At 45.1% G+C, this 18,781-nt stretch overlaps 2 protein-coding genes across 5 annotated transcripts in view; one reads left to right on the plus strand and one right to left on the minus strand.

Annotated features, from left to right (window-relative positions):
- LOC8040054 overlaps nucleotides 1-3,895 on the plus strand; it is a 921,389-nt gene extending 917,494 nt beyond the window's left edge. For all 3 annotated transcript variants that reach the window (XM_040211831.3, XM_040211829.2, XM_029980885.4), the window contains one exon: nucleotides 1,362-3,895. In XM_040211831.3, the coding sequence (XP_040067765.1) occupies nucleotides 1,362-2,228 (867 nt within the window). In that variant the 3' untranslated portion in view covers nucleotides 2,229-3,895. The remainder of the gene's footprint in view (nucleotides 1-1,361) is intronic.
- On the minus strand, nucleotides 3,846-16,157 carry LOC8040052 (AN1-type zinc finger protein 2A). 2 transcript variants are annotated; one of them, XM_029980887.4, is made up of 8 exons: nucleotides 15,784-16,157; nucleotides 15,474-15,516; nucleotides 14,108-14,291; nucleotides 12,130-12,275; nucleotides 5,456-5,627; nucleotides 4,713-4,780; nucleotides 4,472-4,523; nucleotides 3,846-4,128 (listed from the first exon to the last, which is right to left on the minus strand). In XM_029980887.4, the coding sequence occupies exons 1-8, from the start codon at nucleotides 15,836-15,838 to the stop codon at nucleotides 4,099-4,101; spliced, it is 750 nt and encodes a 249-aa protein (XP_029836747.2). In that variant the 5' UTR covers nucleotides 15,839-16,157; the 3' UTR covers nucleotides 3,846-4,098. The 2 variants fall into 2 exon arrangements, with proteins under 2 accessions (XP_029836747.2, XP_002413941.3); XM_002413896.5 differs by having other exon boundaries at nucleotides 3,846-4,523; nucleotides 15,784-16,139.
- Between the last annotated feature and the right edge of the window lie 2,624 nt (nucleotides 16,158-18,781).

Consider the following 18,781-nt stretch of genomic DNA (forward strand, 5'->3'; position numbering starts at 1 on the left):
TATAGTCATTTACGGATATTGTGGATCATATTCAACCTATTTTTGAACACGACGGGTATATTTCAAATTTCGTTCAAGTATCCCTTTAAGACAGAAACGCCCCAGCGGTGATTGTGCGACCATGACCTACTTACATACTTATTCTTTTGTTTTAAAACAAAACAATGCAACATGTCTTTACAGATTTGTACTTACCGGTCATCAAGGGCCGATCGAATAAAATTTAAAGAAAATCGAAAATTATATATTTTTTTAATTGCTGCACAAATATTGCAAAATTTTGACTGTTTCGATTTTGATGAAATTTTCGGTTGCAATGCAGAAAACACTTTCAACAGTAGAACGGTAATTAATTTGTTAAAAGTTCACAAAGCATGAAACACTCGACACATAAAGTTTCAGCTTTAGAATATAAATTCAATCAGACTTAAGTATTCGCCTAAAAATGCTTGTTATGCAAATTTGTTCTAGAAGCCAAGTTTGACATTTAATTTCGCTTGAAATATATGCTCATATAAGTTGACAATTCTGGCAGAAAAGTATGCGTGCATTAAACATGAAAAATGTGACGGTGTAGAAAGCTGCATTCTTTATTACTTCAGCCTTGAAATAGGCATGACACCACCATGATCATTCTTATCTGAGAACACTGAGTACTAATGTCTTTTTTCTTTCTTTAAGTTTGCTTTCATGTTGTTTGTGGCTAGAAACTGTAGTTTAAAGGGAACAACTCTAACTTTCAAACAGTTGAAGGTCAGAAATTCCCAAAAATCAAAAACTGCTAAGGGGTTAATGAAGAACATGGTTGTAAACCTGAGACTGGCGTAGGAAAAGGAAAACGCCAAGACAGAAAAAGAACAGGCAAAGTTGGAGATGTTGCCTGTTCTTGTTCTGTCTTCCTTTGCATTTTCCTTTTCCTACCAATTTCAGGTTTGCAGTCATGTTTAACGTACACCAGCTCGCCTGCACTCTATTTGTGGGGCTAATGAACCCCACACCATGGAATGCTTGAACTTCATCGACAGGTAACCCCAGCTGCGAAGACAGGATGCAAAAGCTTCAGCTCAATATTGTGCAGTAAAGTAAAGCGTTATAAACAATTTCTGCAAAAATTTAATTACAGCCCACTGTTTGTTGTTGGTAGCAGACGTCAGCTGGCAACTTGAATCGTAGAGCTGTCGTTTACTTGCACAACCATGGAGACGCAATCGTATGTAACTGAAAGCTGGTGCAATCTATGGGCCACAATGTTCAATTGCCGGCCTATGCCCGATAAAAACAAACTCAAAGTGCGATCAGCCCTGCACATCTTAAGCCGGCGATAATTTCTACCTCACCCTCGTTCAATTTTCTGACTGCAGTCGAGAACCGGTCACTCCACAGCAAGCTCGGCGGATCACGGCAGGTCCCTCACACGCCCAGGGTCCGCGAGCCCACGCACGGCCAGTCCGTTGAGCCCCCGCAAGACGACCTCACCCGTCCGCGCAGCCACGATTGGACGGGCGGGGGGACGGTCCTTCAATGGCCCCCCGACCAGCTTCGGCAACAGCAACGCAGGCGACGTCTACACCGAAGCGGGTGGCGGCGACGAAACTGTGCCGTCGCTCTTCGACGGTGTTAACGGCTGCCTCTGCTTGCCATTCGCGACGAACAATCCGACGACGCCCGAAATGCCCTGCCTCGTCTGCAACCGTGGCGAGGCCTTAGGGAGTGCATTGGGCAACGAGAATGCTCCCGATGCTCCGTTCCTCCGTGCCCAGGAGCAAGTGTACACGATGGTCCTGCGCATCGATGACGTGGCGCGAGATGCGACGGCACTCCAGCGTTCGGCGACTGACACGAGCGTCGGCGACAAGTTCTCGTCGGCCCGCGATGAGCTGGTCACAGAGTCGCGCCAGTTCGTGACCGCCTCCAAACTGTTTGTGCGCAGCGCCACCGAGGGGGCACCCAATGTGCTGGAGCACCTAGTGACGTGCGTGGCACTCCTAGACCGCATGTTTGCAGCATGCGAGATGCTGGTCCTCTCCGGCGGTTCCGCCTGGTCCGGCCTCGTAGAGCAGGTCAAGGCTGTGGCACTGGCGTATACACGCGCCGCCGGCGCCGCGAGAAAGTCGGCGCAGAGCGGGGCCAACGGCGGAGCCGTCGGCTCGCTCATGCATCAGGCGACCGACCTGGCGTCCGCACTCACCGCGCTGATGAGGACTCTGAGGTCGTTCGACAACTCCTAACTTGGCCCGTCTCCCTGTAACCCCCGTGCGATACCCCTCGCCCCCTCCCCTGGTTTTCGTTAGGACGTGCAGTTACAGTGCGTTGTTTTTTCGGATGGACTTTTTTTTTTTTTTTCGTTTCGAGATCTTATGTGGAGGGACCAATGATTGGAAGGTGCAAGGTCTGACGAGCACTTAGATCGAGTCTGGGATGGTTTTAGACGCAATGTTTTGTGCAAAGACGCGCCACAGCTGCCTGGGAAGACATCCAAGGTTGTGAGGGCGAGCGAGGGTCGCAAAATAATCTCAATATCCCGCACAGGTCGTCTCACCAGAGGCTCGAGATGCGATCATCGATAACGACGCACGTCAACAACAGCAGGGATTGCTCCAGAGTTATAAAGCGCTTTCTTGGCGTCTTCTAGCTTTGAAACCATATATCTACAAAGGTTACCAATTGTTTAGGCCGTCAGGCCCCTTAGAGAATGAAACGGCAGCTTGGAGGACTTCCAGTTGAACCGAAAGCTTAGCCAGCTTTGCATTTTGCTTCAGAACTGGTTTCTTTCTTTTTGCTTGCTAGTTTTTTTTTTTTACTATTACGTGACGTGCGTGACAAACAAGGAGGCATTTGGTAGCATCTAGCTGCTTGCGCAGGTCGAATCATTCCGTGCTCAAGTTAGGCTTTAAGCAGCATTCGTCTTAGTCGAAGCAACTCCCGTTTTTCAAGTTTTTGCGTGTGCGCATGTTTTTACCTGGCAGAAGGAAAACTGTCCTCTTAATGTTTTGGACGATTGAAATGACGGTCACACTGTGCTCGGAAAACCCCTGCCGTGCCTGTCGACTTTTTTTTACGGAGCGTTTTGGTGCGAGGACTGGAGCTAGCATTTAAGCCGACAAGGAGTGTACCGCCATCTCTCCCCTTTTTCTTTTCACTCTCAACCTCTACTGGGAAGGGGGAAAGAGAACAGTGCTCGTTCACAGTACCAAGGTTCCACACAGGACTACATCACCAAACACGTGCGAGAGAGCGAGAAAAAAAAAAAAAAAAGGAAACATGATACTCAGGCAGCCATTTTTCCTTGCGCTATCGTTTTTAAATGTTTTGTCGTCTCCAATGCGTGCTATCTCACACAGTTGCCTTCGGGAGAGAAATGCGGGTTTCTTCTCCCAAAACGTTGAAGATACTGTCCTATACAGCACAGCTGTCGTGCAAGAAAAGGTCGGAAAGAACCAAAAAAAGGGATTGTTCGTGAAGCAGCTGCGAGTGTCGCAACAGGATGGGCATGGGACAGTGTTGTTGGGGCATTCAGAGTTGAAGCAATAATACCGCACGATTTGCGGCAATATGCTGCGAGCATTTGACGGCGGCCACATTGCTACAAAGGGTGGCGCAGCAGCGCGAGAGGCGGAGAGAGAGAAGGAATGTGTATTTTTCATCCGTATAACTCTACTATCTTTGTTAGGAATCTCCTGGCTATCAAGCACGCAAGACGGAGTCAAAGCCCAGACATGCGCATGCAGACGGCATTTCGGGTTCTCCGTGCTTAACGACCAACTGCTCATTGTCAGTCCCCAAATGTATAATAATGACGGAGGGACACCTGACCCAAACGACGAGATACCAACATACAAAAAAAAGAATCTTCAGACTTTTTATTTCGGAATAATAAAGAGTTTGCAAAAGTGTTGCTCAATCTTGTTGTGTGCTTGGGCTGAAAAGGCTGCTGGAATGTAGAATGGTGTTAAAAAAAGATCTCCGATGTTAAAAAAAAAAAAAGGAAAAGGCACAGAAACTTCTTGTTTTACCACTGTTTGCACGCTGCATCGTTAAAAAAAAAAAGAAAAAGGCTTTGTACACCTAGATCGCTCATGTGTATTCTTCAGTTGCCAACTAGGAGACGCTGCAATTCTTTTCCTGATGCTGAAAAAGAAGTAGACGAAAGAAATGAACATGATTGTTGTACAACTTTACAGGTGGAATGCCGCCAAATACAGCGATTGAGTTCGTCGAAGACCCAACTGAACACTTTTTGGCAGCAGTGCACATGGTACGATGCACAAAGCAGCCCCCACAAAATGGACAAGCTCAGTGACAAGCATCAAAATTTTATCCAGTGTACTTGCTTGGCCAATGACCACTTTTATTTGTAACTTGGCGATTAATGACGGCCCCATTAATGGTTGTTACATTCATAGAACCAAATCGCATGTTTACTTCTGCCATGCACACTAAGGAAGAACAAAGAAGAAAAAGGCGCCATTACCCTCCGATGTGGGGCACCCTGGCTCCTGCGACCATGTGCGTTCTGGTCACTGCTGCAAGCAAAACAAAGCATGAAGTCATCTCTTCCTTTCCACCACTCCAAGAATTACTCGCGCAATTAATCATTACACAATTCACAGGCAAGTTTCACAGTTATTCTTGCTTGCAATGAACTTGAGGTTTCAGTGCGACAGGTGCACAAATGTGCCAGTGCAAAACATGCTGACGTCTGCTGTACATACCCATCTTCCGGGAACTCTGCTTCATACAGCGACTGTTGCAGTGCCAGCGCAAGAGCTTCATCCTCTGTCTGTAAGGAACAGGACGCAGTTGGCGTTGCTATACTATGGGAGACCGCTTCGCAACAAGCGACGGGTTCTGAACTTTTACCCCTACTGTTGACCTCATTTTCGCATAATAGCTCGTAAAGGTAACTCCTTGCCTCGGTACAATAGCCAATATTTTGCCGAAAGACTCAGTTTCCTAGAAAACGTGGGCCGAGGCTTTACGGTTAGCTCTTAAGCACCTACTACAACCTTCCCAATTTGTTTGCGCAATTCCTCGTTTTGATTTCAGGTACAACAGTATCTGGGTGGTTTCCTGTCAAAGTTACATTCATATTTTGTGTCAGCTTGGTGATGTGTAGGAAATCTTTGTCGCAGGGACAAGAACACCCAACTCGAAGAATCGCAATGACATAGTCGCCAGCTAATGCAGGGCGTATTTAGTGCGGAACAGTCGTACAAAATGCAGGACCAACGACGTTTCGTTACGTTAGGCTCCCAGAAGCTAGCACGGGGTGCTGAACCTTACTGCCGCAACCTAAGAAGAATGCCCTCGGTGACTGGATGAGGGAGGTTGTGCCTGGAATAGTTCCAATGCTGGCTAGCATACTCACACGATTTTGACAACCATCTCGACATTCTTGCCCACTTGTTTGGATTTTTGTGAACTATTAAAACGTTGGAAAAAGCTGGGGGCTTACCAGGTTGCCCTGAAGCACAGATGCACTGACGCAATTATCATCTACTGTGCACGGTCTCTGCGGGGACGCAGGTGGCCTCTGGGTCGTTGCGCAAGTCCTCCGATACATCATCTTGGTCTGGGCTGCAGGTGAGTTGGTCGTTCTATGCTGCAACCTCGCCATGGCAGCAGCACTGCACATTGTACAAGGCAGAGTACAGCTTGTGATTAGGTTCCATGTAAATATTTACCTACTTCACTGCTGGGGGCATGCTACCACAGCAGTGAGGGGGCACTTGTGCATCTTGCTGCTACAGATTCTGCTTCTTAGCAAAGCTGGCAATCTCTATGCTCATGTCTGCCCTTCATCAGAAGGCAACTAGTATCTTGATTTTGGCAGTTGGATACTTTAGACCCAAAACAACGCGCTTTTTGTGTAAGGCTTGTCAAATTATGAGGCTTTATGCTGAAAACCAGCCTTCTGAAGCCTTTATGCTGAAAATCGGCCTTCTGCGTTAAGTCCTTATTTCAACCTCTTTTTGTTCGCATTCGACCCATTGAAAAGCATGCGGGAAGCGCCTCGTATCGCCGCGCCGCAGTGTTCTTCCGCAGCAAAAAGGCCGTCTGCTTTCATCGCCGTCACCATGACAACGAATGCCGAATGACTTTTTTGGACGGCACATGTATCACTAGTAGGGATGTCGCGAACCACCCTAGGTTCGATTTCGAAAGGTTTCGATATTTGCGAAGCGAAGTGAGGTTCGATTTCGGAAAATTTCGATATTTTCGTACCGACCGAGGTTCGATTTCGAAAAATTCGCAACTTTTGTCCACAGCGGAGTTTCGAATTCGAAAATTTCGAAGCTTTCACGGTTTCTAAAATTTCGAATTCGAATATTTCGAATATTTTTTACTTCAGGTTCGATCAATTCGAAGATTTCGAAATTCTTTGTAAAAAAAATTCGCAAACTTCGAACGCTTCGAATTTTTATAGCCATGAAGTTCGAACAATTCGAAGATTTCGAATTTCTTTTTGCATAAAGTTCGAAAAGTTCGAAGGTTTCGATTCATTTTTAACGCTAAAAAAAAAAAAAAAACTTCGAAGATTTTGAATTTTTTTCTAATCCAAGTTTTCAAAGTTCGAAGTCCGATTTTCAAGTTTTTCTACAGTTTCAGTTTCAAATAACGTTTTCACGACTCACTGGTTTTCACAAAATCAAGTTTAGAAAAGTTAGGGTGTGATATCTAGATTCTGCGAAGTTGGGTCAGGCAATTAAATGAGACGACGAGTGTCCCGGACGTGCTAGAATATTTGCCAGTGCAGAATTGTGACCGCCAGCCCCGGGGGGGTCTTTATCACGCAGTAGTGATTGCACGAACACACTGTTTTACAAGACTCATCCAGTTCGAAACGGCCAGGGGCGAGCAGGAGGTTGAGGCTCAGAAAAACCTTGAAGCGACCTGGCAAACTAGCTCGCCACCCCTTGCACGCTGGTAGTAATCCGATCCGGTGCTTATTTTAATCTGAAATTATTTATGCATATGTATAGCTACTGTCGCTCTTCACTGCATAAAAGGTTGCGTAGATGGTCATTGTTAGAAACTCGTTGTCAGAAGGCACTGCTCGTCACATGCTTAGTGGTTCGGAAGTTCAAAGCTGTCTTTTCGACCTAAACACGTGTGCCCACTCCTGTGCCGATAGTAACAAAAAAAAAAAAAAAAAAAAAAAAAAGAATAAATGCGGGAATAAAAAGCAGGAGAAAAAAAAAACTATCAAGAATTCGTCGGAAGTGTTCTATTCTTGCATATTCAGAGGTTCAGAACTTCGAAACAAGTTTCTTTTACCAAAATGTGTACAGGCTAAAAGAAACACGTCCCAGGAACGTGAAGCGAAAAAAAAAAAGTTTTTTTTTAATGACGTGCTGAATTTGAAACTACTAGAAATCTTCTGCCATGAGTTAATTTATTCCTTAACGTGAAAAAACAATAAATATATTATTTTGTATTCTGCAGATGGCAATGATATGTACTGTCTGTGGTGTTAATTTAAATGCGATACCTCAAACAACTTAGACGAAAATAAATATCAAGTTTAGGTCATAATTGCATGCAGATACATGTTTGGACATTTCTTCGAAACTCACGTTGAATAACAATAATCACATCTTAAGACGGCACTTACCTATGCTATACATAGATCATTCTTAAAAAAGTATAACATATCTACCATAAATAGCTCCGGCTGCTGCACCGTGCTTCAAATCTGGCACAAACGATAATCGTCAAAAACCCGTCGTCTGTCCTCGCCCCTTCGGGGATTTATTTCTTTAAACCTAAGCATGGCAGAACATTGAAATAAATGACATTGTCTTTCGTAAGGAACGCAGCACCGCGCGTAAAAGTTCGAGAAAAAAAAATTACGAATGTACCCCACTACTTGAAATCAAATGAAACCGTCCGCCGGTCTTTCGAAGTTCGACGAACGTCGAACTTTTACCCTAAAAGTTCGAAGTTCGTCGAACTTCTGACTTTTCAGAATCCGAAAATTCGAAACTTTTCGAATCCTCTTGATAAATAAGTTCGAAATTTCGAAATTCATCGAATTTTTTGGTCAGTCAAGGTCGAAAGTTCGACAAGCATCGAACCTTGCAGCGCAATAAGTTCGAAAGTTCGAAAAAGATCGAATTTTTTAGCGTAATAAGTTCGAAGGTTCGAAAAGCATCGAACTTCTTAGCTTAACAAGTTCGAAAATTCGACCTCCGTCGAATTTTACGATATAAACAATTCGAAAAATCGAAATCTTTGGAACCTTTCGAACCGCTTGATTCGATCATCGAAACTTCGATTCGAAAAAAGTTCGCGGCATCCCTAATCACTAGGGAGCGTGTTCACCCACCCCCCCTGCCTGCGTTCCCGCTGCTCATTACAAAACTATTGGGCTAGCAGAAGGCCTTCCAGAAAACGGCGTTCGTTGCCATGGTGACGGCGATGAAAGCAGACAGCCTTTATGCTGCGGAAGAACACTGTGGCGCAGCGATCCAAGGTGCATGCCAAGGCCCTTCCCGCATGCTTTGCAATGGGCAGAATACAAGCAAAAGGATTTGAAATAAGGACTTAATGCAGAAGGTTAATTTACACCAGTGCCTCATAATTTTATAAGCCTTACACGAAAGGCATGTTTTTAGACCGGACTTTGGAGATAGTTTTTTTTTACACCAACATGAATCTAAATATCAATGTGCCCATTTTTTTATATAGATGAAAAATTTAGGAAACTTTTGTTAGCTTCTTGAAAATTTAGTTTTTTTTTTTGCTATTTTTAATTAGTTTAAAATAAAACAAGTAGTATCGCACACATTATTTTTCTTCGTTAAACTCATTGGTTTAAAAGGAGCGAATTCATTTATTTTGCTAGGCCCTTTCATACTGCCATGCCCCCCACGTGTGAAAGAACACGAGTTATAGCCTCAAGTTGAGCTAGTTTGTACATGTTAGGTATAAGTGTCAGCTAGAACATAAACACGAACACAAAGTTATGTTTTCGCTGACACCTATATGCAAGAACATGTTTTTTCTGCATGTGCATTGCATTCAGAACATAAAAAACAAGCCATATCAAGTTACGGGTTTGGGTTGAGCTAGTTGGTGCATTACTAGGGTAGGGTCAGCTTGAACACGGGAGCCCATGTCGAGCCTGCGAGCCACCTCCCTTCGTAGTCCCTCTGCTCCAGTGACATTGTTTTTGTTTTTTCGTAAACACTATCTATTTTTGACATCCACTCTAGCTCGGGCTACTCTTGTAGTTTCTCTCGCGCGGCCAATCTGTTGAAAACGAGAAGTGAAATGTCTAAACAAAGTTTGAGTTTAGACAAGACTTTGGGCACACTGCTATTTGCGTCTTGTATTACAAAGGTTGAGGGAGCAGGTGTCGAGCTTTGTTAGTATACAAGAGAGCCCATTTACCTCTTGTCTACTGATAATAAGTGTCACTCGTGCCACCCTTTACGGACCATAAAGCCCGACCACAAATGTGACTCGTGTTTCGGCTTTGGTGCTTGTTTGGCGCGCTTTCTAGCTGATGACAGTACCACCCTCGTTGCTCCAGTTAGCTTGGGTTGTTTGCTTGTTTGTGTTCATGTTTCACAGAAAAAAAAAAGTGCACCAAAACAACATGGTTTCAGCTTCGAGGTCCACATTAGCCGACGAAGACATCCAAAAACTTCTTTTTGAAAGTGAATGCTTAGGCATATCTGACGACAAGCCTTGCAACCTTTTCAGTAACTCAGAATCTGATAGTTCGATGGACAGTGATGGGAGTGATAAAAATGATGTGAATCGTTTTCACCACTCCGATTAAGGTGGCACACTACCTTCCGGAATGTTTTCAGTGCTATAACACTAGGGTGACCAGACGTCCCGTTTTGGCCGGGACAGTCCCGTTTTTGAGGTCCGTTTGGGCCGTCCCGTCTTTTTGTCCCAATAAGGAATCATGTCCCGTTTTCGCAGGAGTGCATAATTTCGAACTTGGCACAGAGCGAGTTGAAGCAAGCGGAAACTATGCCCACTTGTTACAAATATATTTTACAAAAATAAAAAAGAAGAAAAAAAGTAGGCACTTTAAAACATTTACCCAGTAAAATTCGGAGAACTGTTCTTGCCCACAAACACGTATTTTTGTCAAGACTCGTGAATAGAAATATTTTTTTTTTAGTTAATGAATACAGCACGCATGAAATATGTTAACGCTTTGAAATCGCAAATCTGGCCTTAAATTTGTTCTCCCTATCTCAACCTTTACTACACCCATCCCCTCCCTTCCCTCCTCTCTCTCTCTCCTTCTCCTCCTTCTTTCTCCCCCTCACTCACTCACTCCCCCTCCCTCCCTCCCTCCCCCCCCCCTTTCCGGGCTGGGATGTCCCGTTTTCTACCTTGAGAAATATGGTCAGCCTATATAACACTGAAAAACTACTGAAGGAGACCAGAAGACCTGAAAGTTAAGAAAATGATTTTATCTTATTTTGATGCAAATTGCACGTTCAAAATGAAGTTCTGCAGTTTGTTGCTTGAAGAAAAAAATAAGCAGGCAAGGGCTTAAGCACTTAAAAAATGCAACCTATTTCTTTTTGTAAATGCTTGAAGGTGCAAAATTGACAAAATTTTGGGATTGGGGCTTCATTAAAAAGCTTTTCATGCTTAAAAAAAAATGTGGCAAGTCTGTTTATGAACAACCAAGCTGTAGTTGCAACACACTCTTGCTGAATTAGTACCACCTGTTCCCCATAAACAAGTAATCTTGCAATGGACTACAATGCATGCAAACTTGACAAAATTTAAACAGTCCTTCCAATTCACATTGCAAATCAAGTACCGTAATATCCCGAGTCATCGCCCACCCCCGAGCCATCGCCCACCCCATTTTTTGGGCAGATATCGATTTCCGAAAAAAACACCGAGTCATCGCCCACCCCTTCAAATACCCCAGCGCGGACTCTGTGATCCGCGAACACTCATCCTACCCGAATGACGCGGCCGCGGACCTTACAGTTGGAGGACGTCCGTGACAAAGTAAAACGAAGGAGGGAAAGACACTTCTTTTTGTTTACGCATTTCCTCCGTGAGCGACCCCAAAGTGGTGGTGTATCCGTGCGAAAAGAAAACGATGGAGATAACAAAATAAGAGTTTGTTAACGTAACCTCCGAGTGTTAGGTCAAAGTCTGTCTCCGCCGAAGTAAGGTCACCGCGAACCCGCTCCTTCTTCCCGCCCGTCGCGACCGCGGTTGTGCAATATTTTAGGCAAAGCCAAAGCGTAAATAAAGCTTTGCTGGAACGTCCTACACAAACGTTTGCAGAGCGTCCCAACCGTGCATTGATAGCCCGCCGTGCACGGACGCACGTATGTACGCACCAAACAAGAAAGTTGCGCAAGAGCTTGCAATTGACAAGGCGCCCGACTTGGCCCGACGCCAAAGTATTTGCCAACCCGACCGCCAGCTTTCCCGCTTTCCCAGCATTGCTCTTGGTCGCTTCTTTGGTCTGCTCGCTCGCTCGCTCGCTCGTTGCGCCTGGTCGGTTTTTCTATTTTTTTTGTAGACTTCTTTTTTTTTTTTTTTACTAACTAGAAGAACATAATGGTGACATTCTTTCACGGAACAAACGTTCGTGCTATATGCAGATCGGCGGTGTTTCTAGAGCGTATGCAAGCAACGGACTTCGCTATAGTAAAATATTCTTTCGTGAGTATTTTTTTATAAAACAATGAAACTAAATCGAGTTTTGAGTTCGATGTATCTCTTGTGCATCAGCGCTAGATACGCAGAGAAAAATAGGCGGTTTTTTCCGCTTTTTTTCAAGTGTTTGTGCTCACCCACCGAGACATGGCCCACCCCACTTTTTTAACGAATTTCAGGCGGTTGGGGGGTGGGCGATGACTCGGGATATTACGGGTACATTTTTTGTACTATTATGTGCAAATAGTTCCTAACAAACAAACACTATAGATGGCTTGCATTGATGCCACACCAACATCTATTCTGGTGGCCTTCTGCTGAGCAAATATTTTTAGCCACCCACACTTTGTGCCATCAAATTTGTTTTTCATGGCAAGAACAAGTGAGAACGACCACCAGCATGGTGCAATGATGTCATGTGCCAACCATGTATTTAAGAGGCACTAGATGCAGTAGATGTGTACTTGCCCAGAGGAAGACAGTCCTCTGCCAGTACAGCTGTGGTCGTCAGGATGTCTGTGCTTGAGACAGTGGTTGAGGTTGCACTGGCCGCACAGCACGGGAACCAGTTCCTTTTGCTTGCATCCTTTCATGGAGCACCGATTAGTGAATGCCTGAAAGGACGAAAAGCCTCCATAAGGGACACCAACTCTACGAAGCTATGGCACTTGTTTTAAAAGTTTCTGGCTTGCGCGCGGCACACATCCAGGCATCGGATGCAGCTTTCGTTCTTTATAAGGCGATTCAAGCGGCAAACCACGACAAATATGCAATAAACCATTCGTCAACATGTGTTGCCATCTACACCTTCCGAAAGAAGCTGCGACTTTTCGTATGGTAATGAGGAAAGTTCAGTTTTTAATACTAAACTGCATGCATAACATGTAGTTTTGTTAAGTGTGATATGAAGTGTTTATGATTTAAGGGTAAACACTAACCCCCCCCCCCAAAAAAAAAAAAATTACAAACAACATGTATTTTAAGTACTACACTGAGGAAGTGCACATTTTTATTAGCTAGATCTATTCAAATTTTCATACCCATATCACATCCTTTGAAAAGCTTTTCCCATTTTTTAGAATTCATTTTTCATCACAACAAAACTTTCAGCCTTTCCATTCTGGTGAAGAAGGAAGAGCAGCAGAACTGTAGCTTCTATTCTCGGCGGTGGCTTTCCGGGCGAGTGAGCTGATCATCTTTCGCAAGGGAATCTGAAGCGCTCAACGCAGCAGAACTTCAGGCGATAGTGGCCTCGCGGCGGTTGCGGAACCATTTGCACTGCTGCGCACATTGCCGCTCGTTCCATTCCCACTCTTCTTCCAAAGAAATGTTGCCGCCATCTATGAGCGACGGCAGCAACCAGCTGTCTGGTTGCCGCGATCTATGAGCGACGCCGGCAAGCAGACAACCGGCAAACACAACACTCTGGACAGCTACCGCCCTCTATGAGCGATGGCGACAACCAGAGTGTTACGTCGACCAGGAGTGTCGACATTTGTTTGGTACCGGACACGATCATGGGAAACTAGCCCTAACACAAAGTTTTGCCCATGGTATCTTTGGATCTCGAACTTTGACCGGGATACTTTTATCTGGGTTTAGAACCTCACAAGCCAGAGAGTGCAACAAAACTACTATTTCTGACAAATGTTACCTACAAGCTAAAGTTGAGGCTTGGGCGAGTTGGTATGTGCTTCGGAATTAAAAACAGCGCGGAAAGACGAGGACCAGACAAAGAAGTGACACAGACGTAGCGCTGCGTCCATGTCACTTCTTTGTCTGGTCCTCGTCTTTTCGCGCCGTTTTTAATTCTTAACTACAAGATTTCCTAACTGGCAAAGACGTAAATGACTGACCAAAATGGAGGCGAGCTGGTGCACATTCATAATGAAAAATCTAGAGACAAGGAGCAGGGAGGACAGTGTCTCAAAACCAGCACATAAATTATTTAATTTCTGGACAATATTCTTTCTTGTTCTCTTTGCAAAGCACAAACTACATGAAACACATTCCCACATCAGTTGCAGGCTCTACGTCGTGAAAGTCTCAAGCACACAAACACAGGCTTAAAAGCAGTCTGGAAAGTTCCGTGCACACAACAATTTTAAATGGTAAAAGTTAAAAAAAAAAAAAAAAAAAGTAAATGGTAAACGTATTTGAGTTCTTTTTGGGCAAAAGTTCCCCATTTGTCCTTGGGGTCAATATATGGATGCTTCTCAGCAAGTTAGGGCAAAAGCGTGGACAATATGTGAGGCATCTACTTTTAGTTGGTGCCTTAGGAAGAAGTACCTTGACCTGGAGCAATTTAGGCACCCGTCCATCAATCATCAACGCTTACAGGACTGTGGTGGTGCAACATCTCAAGGAAGTGCAGCAGGTGTGTGACATTCTTTGGACAGTTCTTAAAGTTTCACACTTGGCTGTTACAAATAGCAGAGTTGCTAACCTTCCGCTTGGCGAGGGCGGGATCCGACCGACATTCGCGGTCTATGTGGCTGCTGACAGCAACATCGGGAGGATCCCCACGTTTGCTGGGCACAGGCCGGTTGCAGAGCGGGCACACAGGCACTTGCACGTCCTTGGCAACTCCCACCAAACAGTTGTGCTGGACGTAGTGGAAATGGCTCATGCTGCCACAACAGAATGCACATTAACAACAACAGCACAAAGACAACAACACACAGGAGACACACAGTGGTTGTTATGGTGTTTCACCAACTCGCCCAAGCTGCCATTTTCACAAAAATGCACATGTCAGTACAGTGCAGCATGTGGCTTGCATTGATGTCATAGTGTCAGCCATTGTGGCGGCCTTGCTGCTCAGTGCATGCCCTCTGCAGCACACGTTGACACCACCGAAAGGTTTTCTCAGTAAAAATGAGTATGTTGTGTGCAAGCTGTATACAGCAATGACTTTTCATCTATCATTGACAGATAAATCAATTCTTTTGTTTTACTGGGTGCAAAGTGGGCCAAAAAGCATGAAAAACAATGTAGGATGGATGGCATTTGTGCAGAACGTGACATGGCACTTTACTGACTGTCGTTGAACACCAAACATTTTATGTCGCCTATTTTGCTGTGGCAGTTTTCCGGACGTCACTTTATGAGCCCATCAAGCATTGTAGATCAATCGTTATGTGGTGCCAAATTGTATAGTGTGGCAAGCACCAAACTTCTGCAATGCATTCAATTAAGTTGCTCCAAACAAAACTGAAACTTTAGCCCGCAAGTTTGCTATGTTGTTTACAGCCGATTTCAACCTTGATCTCCGACTGTTCAGGATTTAAACACCTAGTAGCTCAAATTTTAAAAAATAAACAGCAGGAAAAGTAAACAAAGGAATAAAATAAAGAAAATAAAAAAAGCTAGTAGCTCTCAAACTAAATATATATATATATATATATATATATATATATATATATATATATTAAACAACAGGAGAATAGAATAAAGAACTTAAGAAACAAAAACTTAAAAAATAAACAACAGGGTTGAAAAGTTCAGAGCTATATAGACAGCAACAGGAAAATAGAAAAAAAGGAAATCCAGGTAATCATGGTCGGGACTGAGTAATGTGCCCGAAGGTTCCGGAAGCTTCGTTGAAATCTGCGATCGGTATGACGTCATTCACAAACGACGAAAGAAAACGTCTTTGAACACCACCACTTCACTGATGTCACTCACACGTTACGGAATTTTCGGGCATCTAATCGATTCAAAAAGAGTCTTCATTGCAAAACAGCTCGCTTAAAAAACGCAAATACTACATGGAACTCTTAACAAAAAAGAGGTAGCGAATCTCAGCTTACCAGAAAATCTTCTTGCACGCGTCACACTTCATGGGCAAAAAATCTGGAATAAACAATGTGACACAATCAATTCAAGCCCGATCACTGTACAAAAGTCACAACCATTTACTGTGAAATCTATAGAACATCGTAGGGAAGGAACAGCGGCAGTAACTTGGATAGAGGAAAAGAAACTCTCACGACAGTTATTGCCGCTGTTCCTTCCCAAGATGTTCACTTTCAGCCCGATACGTCACATTATATACTTCCTCACTTAACGAACTCTAAGCGATGATGCATGGCAGCTTTATGATGAGAAAGTGCATCTCACCTAGCTTGTTGCAGGACGATTCTGAGCAATGTTGGCCGAGTTCTGGAAACTCCATCGCAGCCTGCAAACTTTTAGGCACAATTTTCACAAAGTTGATGTCACAATTGGTGAGCCCTGCAGCTTGTATGCCTCTGACGTCGTGATAGCGACTGATTCGTCAAGTTTCTAGCCGTGTTACTGCCTTTACGACGTGCTGAAATCAGTTGCACGGGACGACAGCACTGATGCGATGATTCGAAGCATTGCGTATGGCCTCCATTTTTATAAGTCACGATGGCGTAGAGCAAGGCGGCGGCGCTAGTGTCGCGTAAACATAATTTTCCTAGGGGTCGTGTTCCAAAATTTACTCCAACCTCGCGTCCAACGTTTTTCAATCTGTGCTGTCACATGACACGACCCGCCGGAGTAACTCACGAGCGTTTCGCCGCAGTAAGGTTGCAACGCCTATTGGCTGAGAGAAAAAGCAAAAACAAGCAAAACAACACAAATCGGAAGTGACGTAAGTTTTTTGTTTTGTTTCTTTTTTTAATTTTATTTTTTGTGCGCGTACGTATATTTTTGTTTTGTTTTCACTTTTGGTTCCTCCCAGAGGGTTCCTTCAAGTGTTTGTTGGGCGGTTTTCGGAGCGGTCGCGTCGGTTCCAACGGCCGCGGTATTGCTAAGTGGAGTTGGTCGTGATATTCAATGCTTGGCAACGAGCGTCGGCAGTGAAGTGAAGTCCACAGTGTCCACAGCGCATTCATGCAAGCTAGCGGGCCCCGTCTCGCCACATCGATGCCCGTGGGACGCTTGTTCGGAACGTAAAAGGTGAGTGGAATTTACCTACTGGTGGCGGCGTTCGATCGTCGATTCGGCACCGCTGTGGTGGAATTTGATAGCGCTTGGCTACCTCACGTAGCGTCGGGGACAAAGGAGAAGATAATAGAGATAATCAACGGGAGTGGCATGTGGCTCCCGGGTGCCTCCTGCGCCCCATTTGCATTCAGTAATCGCACTTAAAGAAGGACCAAGCGCGTTGGGAATGTCGGCTTTTGACGAGCTCGTGAAGTCACAAAAGCGTTCTGTCGAAAGACGGGATTTACAAACAGATCAGGCTTCGCGAATGGCCCTCCCGGCGCGTCGAATTTGTGGCGGGTAATAATGTTACTGATCATCCTGGTAGGCCTGCGATGGTGTTTTCTGCACAAATACTGTATTCTGCCTCGTGGTACATTCACACCTGCAGCAGAACTGCTACGCGATTCTGCTACAGGTTAATCGCGAAGAGTTGTGCTCTTCCATAATGTGCATGTTAAAGTGACAACAAATAAGTGCCTCTCTGTTCTACTTCTCCTTTGGTATTCAACTGGTTGTATTTTCTACTACATTTTGTTCACAAAGCCACTGCGAGACAGGCATTATTGATGTATACTATCCAAAATAATGCTTGAGCATGAGACGAGGTAACAGAAATACTTCTATATGTGCATGCTTTTTGTGTTTTTGCAAGACAAGGTAACAGAAATACTTCTTTAGGTGCCTGTTTTTTATGTTTCTGCAATTCACCGGCTAGACCACTCTTCTCATGGTTATTGTTTTGTTGGGTGCAAAATTTTCCACCCCAGGTGTCCGATGCTTGCGGCTGATGGCTTCTACCTATGTGCATCAAACAGCGGGCCTGCACCTTCGCCGAGACAGCAGTAAAACAGTTCTGGGTAACTGCAGCGACTGGGTCACCGATGCCGTTCCACTTCCTGCACTGCACTCCGCGTGGGTCAAAGGGCCAGCGCATGCCTTTTATGGGTTGTCGCCAGCCATAGTGAGTATGGCTTGGAGTCACGTCATGCGAGTGAAATGCTTGTCACCTGAGTGACATCAGGGGGGGGGGGGGGGGGGGCGCCGCCGCTGCCGCCGTTGGTGGGGCTATGACTAGAGCCACTCTATATGGCAGCGTAGCTGCCAGAGTAGCGACACGACGCAAAATTATCTAGATACACGACGTTAGAAGCGCCTATAGTGATCACCATTTTGGGCCTGGGAGGTTTCTATGGTAACCGTACTGCTAGCAACGCCGGGCGGCAACGTTTATCTAGTTGATATCTCCATTCGTTACTTGAAAAGTGGTAAAAGACCTAAAAGACTCTTTGCATGGCGGTACGGCACGGGCCTCTGGAGGAGCGGTGCCTGTTTCTTCTGTGAAATGAGACGATTTGCAGCGTGCACGGACAAGGCGAGTGGTTTTCCGCGCCGCCGGGATGGCGGCGGCTTCGTGGGACGAACGTACTGTCCTTGTACTGTCGGACTTCGCTCCTATGGAACAAAATCCGATTACGCCGGCCACAACAGAACGATTGCCTTGGGACATGACTGCTGCTCGACTGCCCCATAGTAAGAGAATGTATGCTTAGCACCATACTTCTTCAAGACCCAATCATTCATTCAAGATGAGATTATCTTACCGACTGGCGGGGAGCGACGTCGACGACGCTATCACCCTCGTTTTACGCGATGGACAGTCGACGGGGTTAAACCAAAAAGGACAGCACGGTGGTCTACAAAGGATTGTTAACGTCATCAAAAGAGAAGGGCGCCGGATATGCGGTGTTCTTGCCGACAGGCCAAGTGGTCGTCCGGAAGTTTACCGGCATGCAAAATGTCCATATTTTTATCTGGTGTAGCACGTATACCCGTGTTAAAGGGGCCATGAAATGATTCTTTAACTTCTTCCTCCTTAGCCTTAATCCTCAACTCAACAGAGAACAGTGGAATCACGCGGTCGTGACATGCTAGGGCACCGGTGCGATGACCCCAAGCTTGCACCCTGCTTTTTAAGCACACCATAGAACTTGTCATTCGGATGTGCACTCATGTGCACTCATTGGCCACGAACGCTAATTCAAATATTCATCGACGAATTGATTGCTGACGAGCGCATACGTCCGAGTGACGCAGTTTTCGTGTCAAATGCGTGAGCTGGGGTCAGCTGACGTCATTTTTGCTTTTGTAGGCATTGCAAAGA

The sequence above is a fragment of the Ixodes scapularis genome, unplaced genomic scaffold, assembly GCF_016920785.2.
Source record: "Ixodes scapularis isolate PalLabHiFi unplaced genomic scaffold, ASM1692078v2 PGA_scaffold13__105_contigs__length_92229423, whole genome shotgun sequence".
Lineage (NCBI taxonomy): Eukaryota > Metazoa > Arthropoda > Arachnida > Ixodida > Ixodidae > Ixodes > Ixodes scapularis.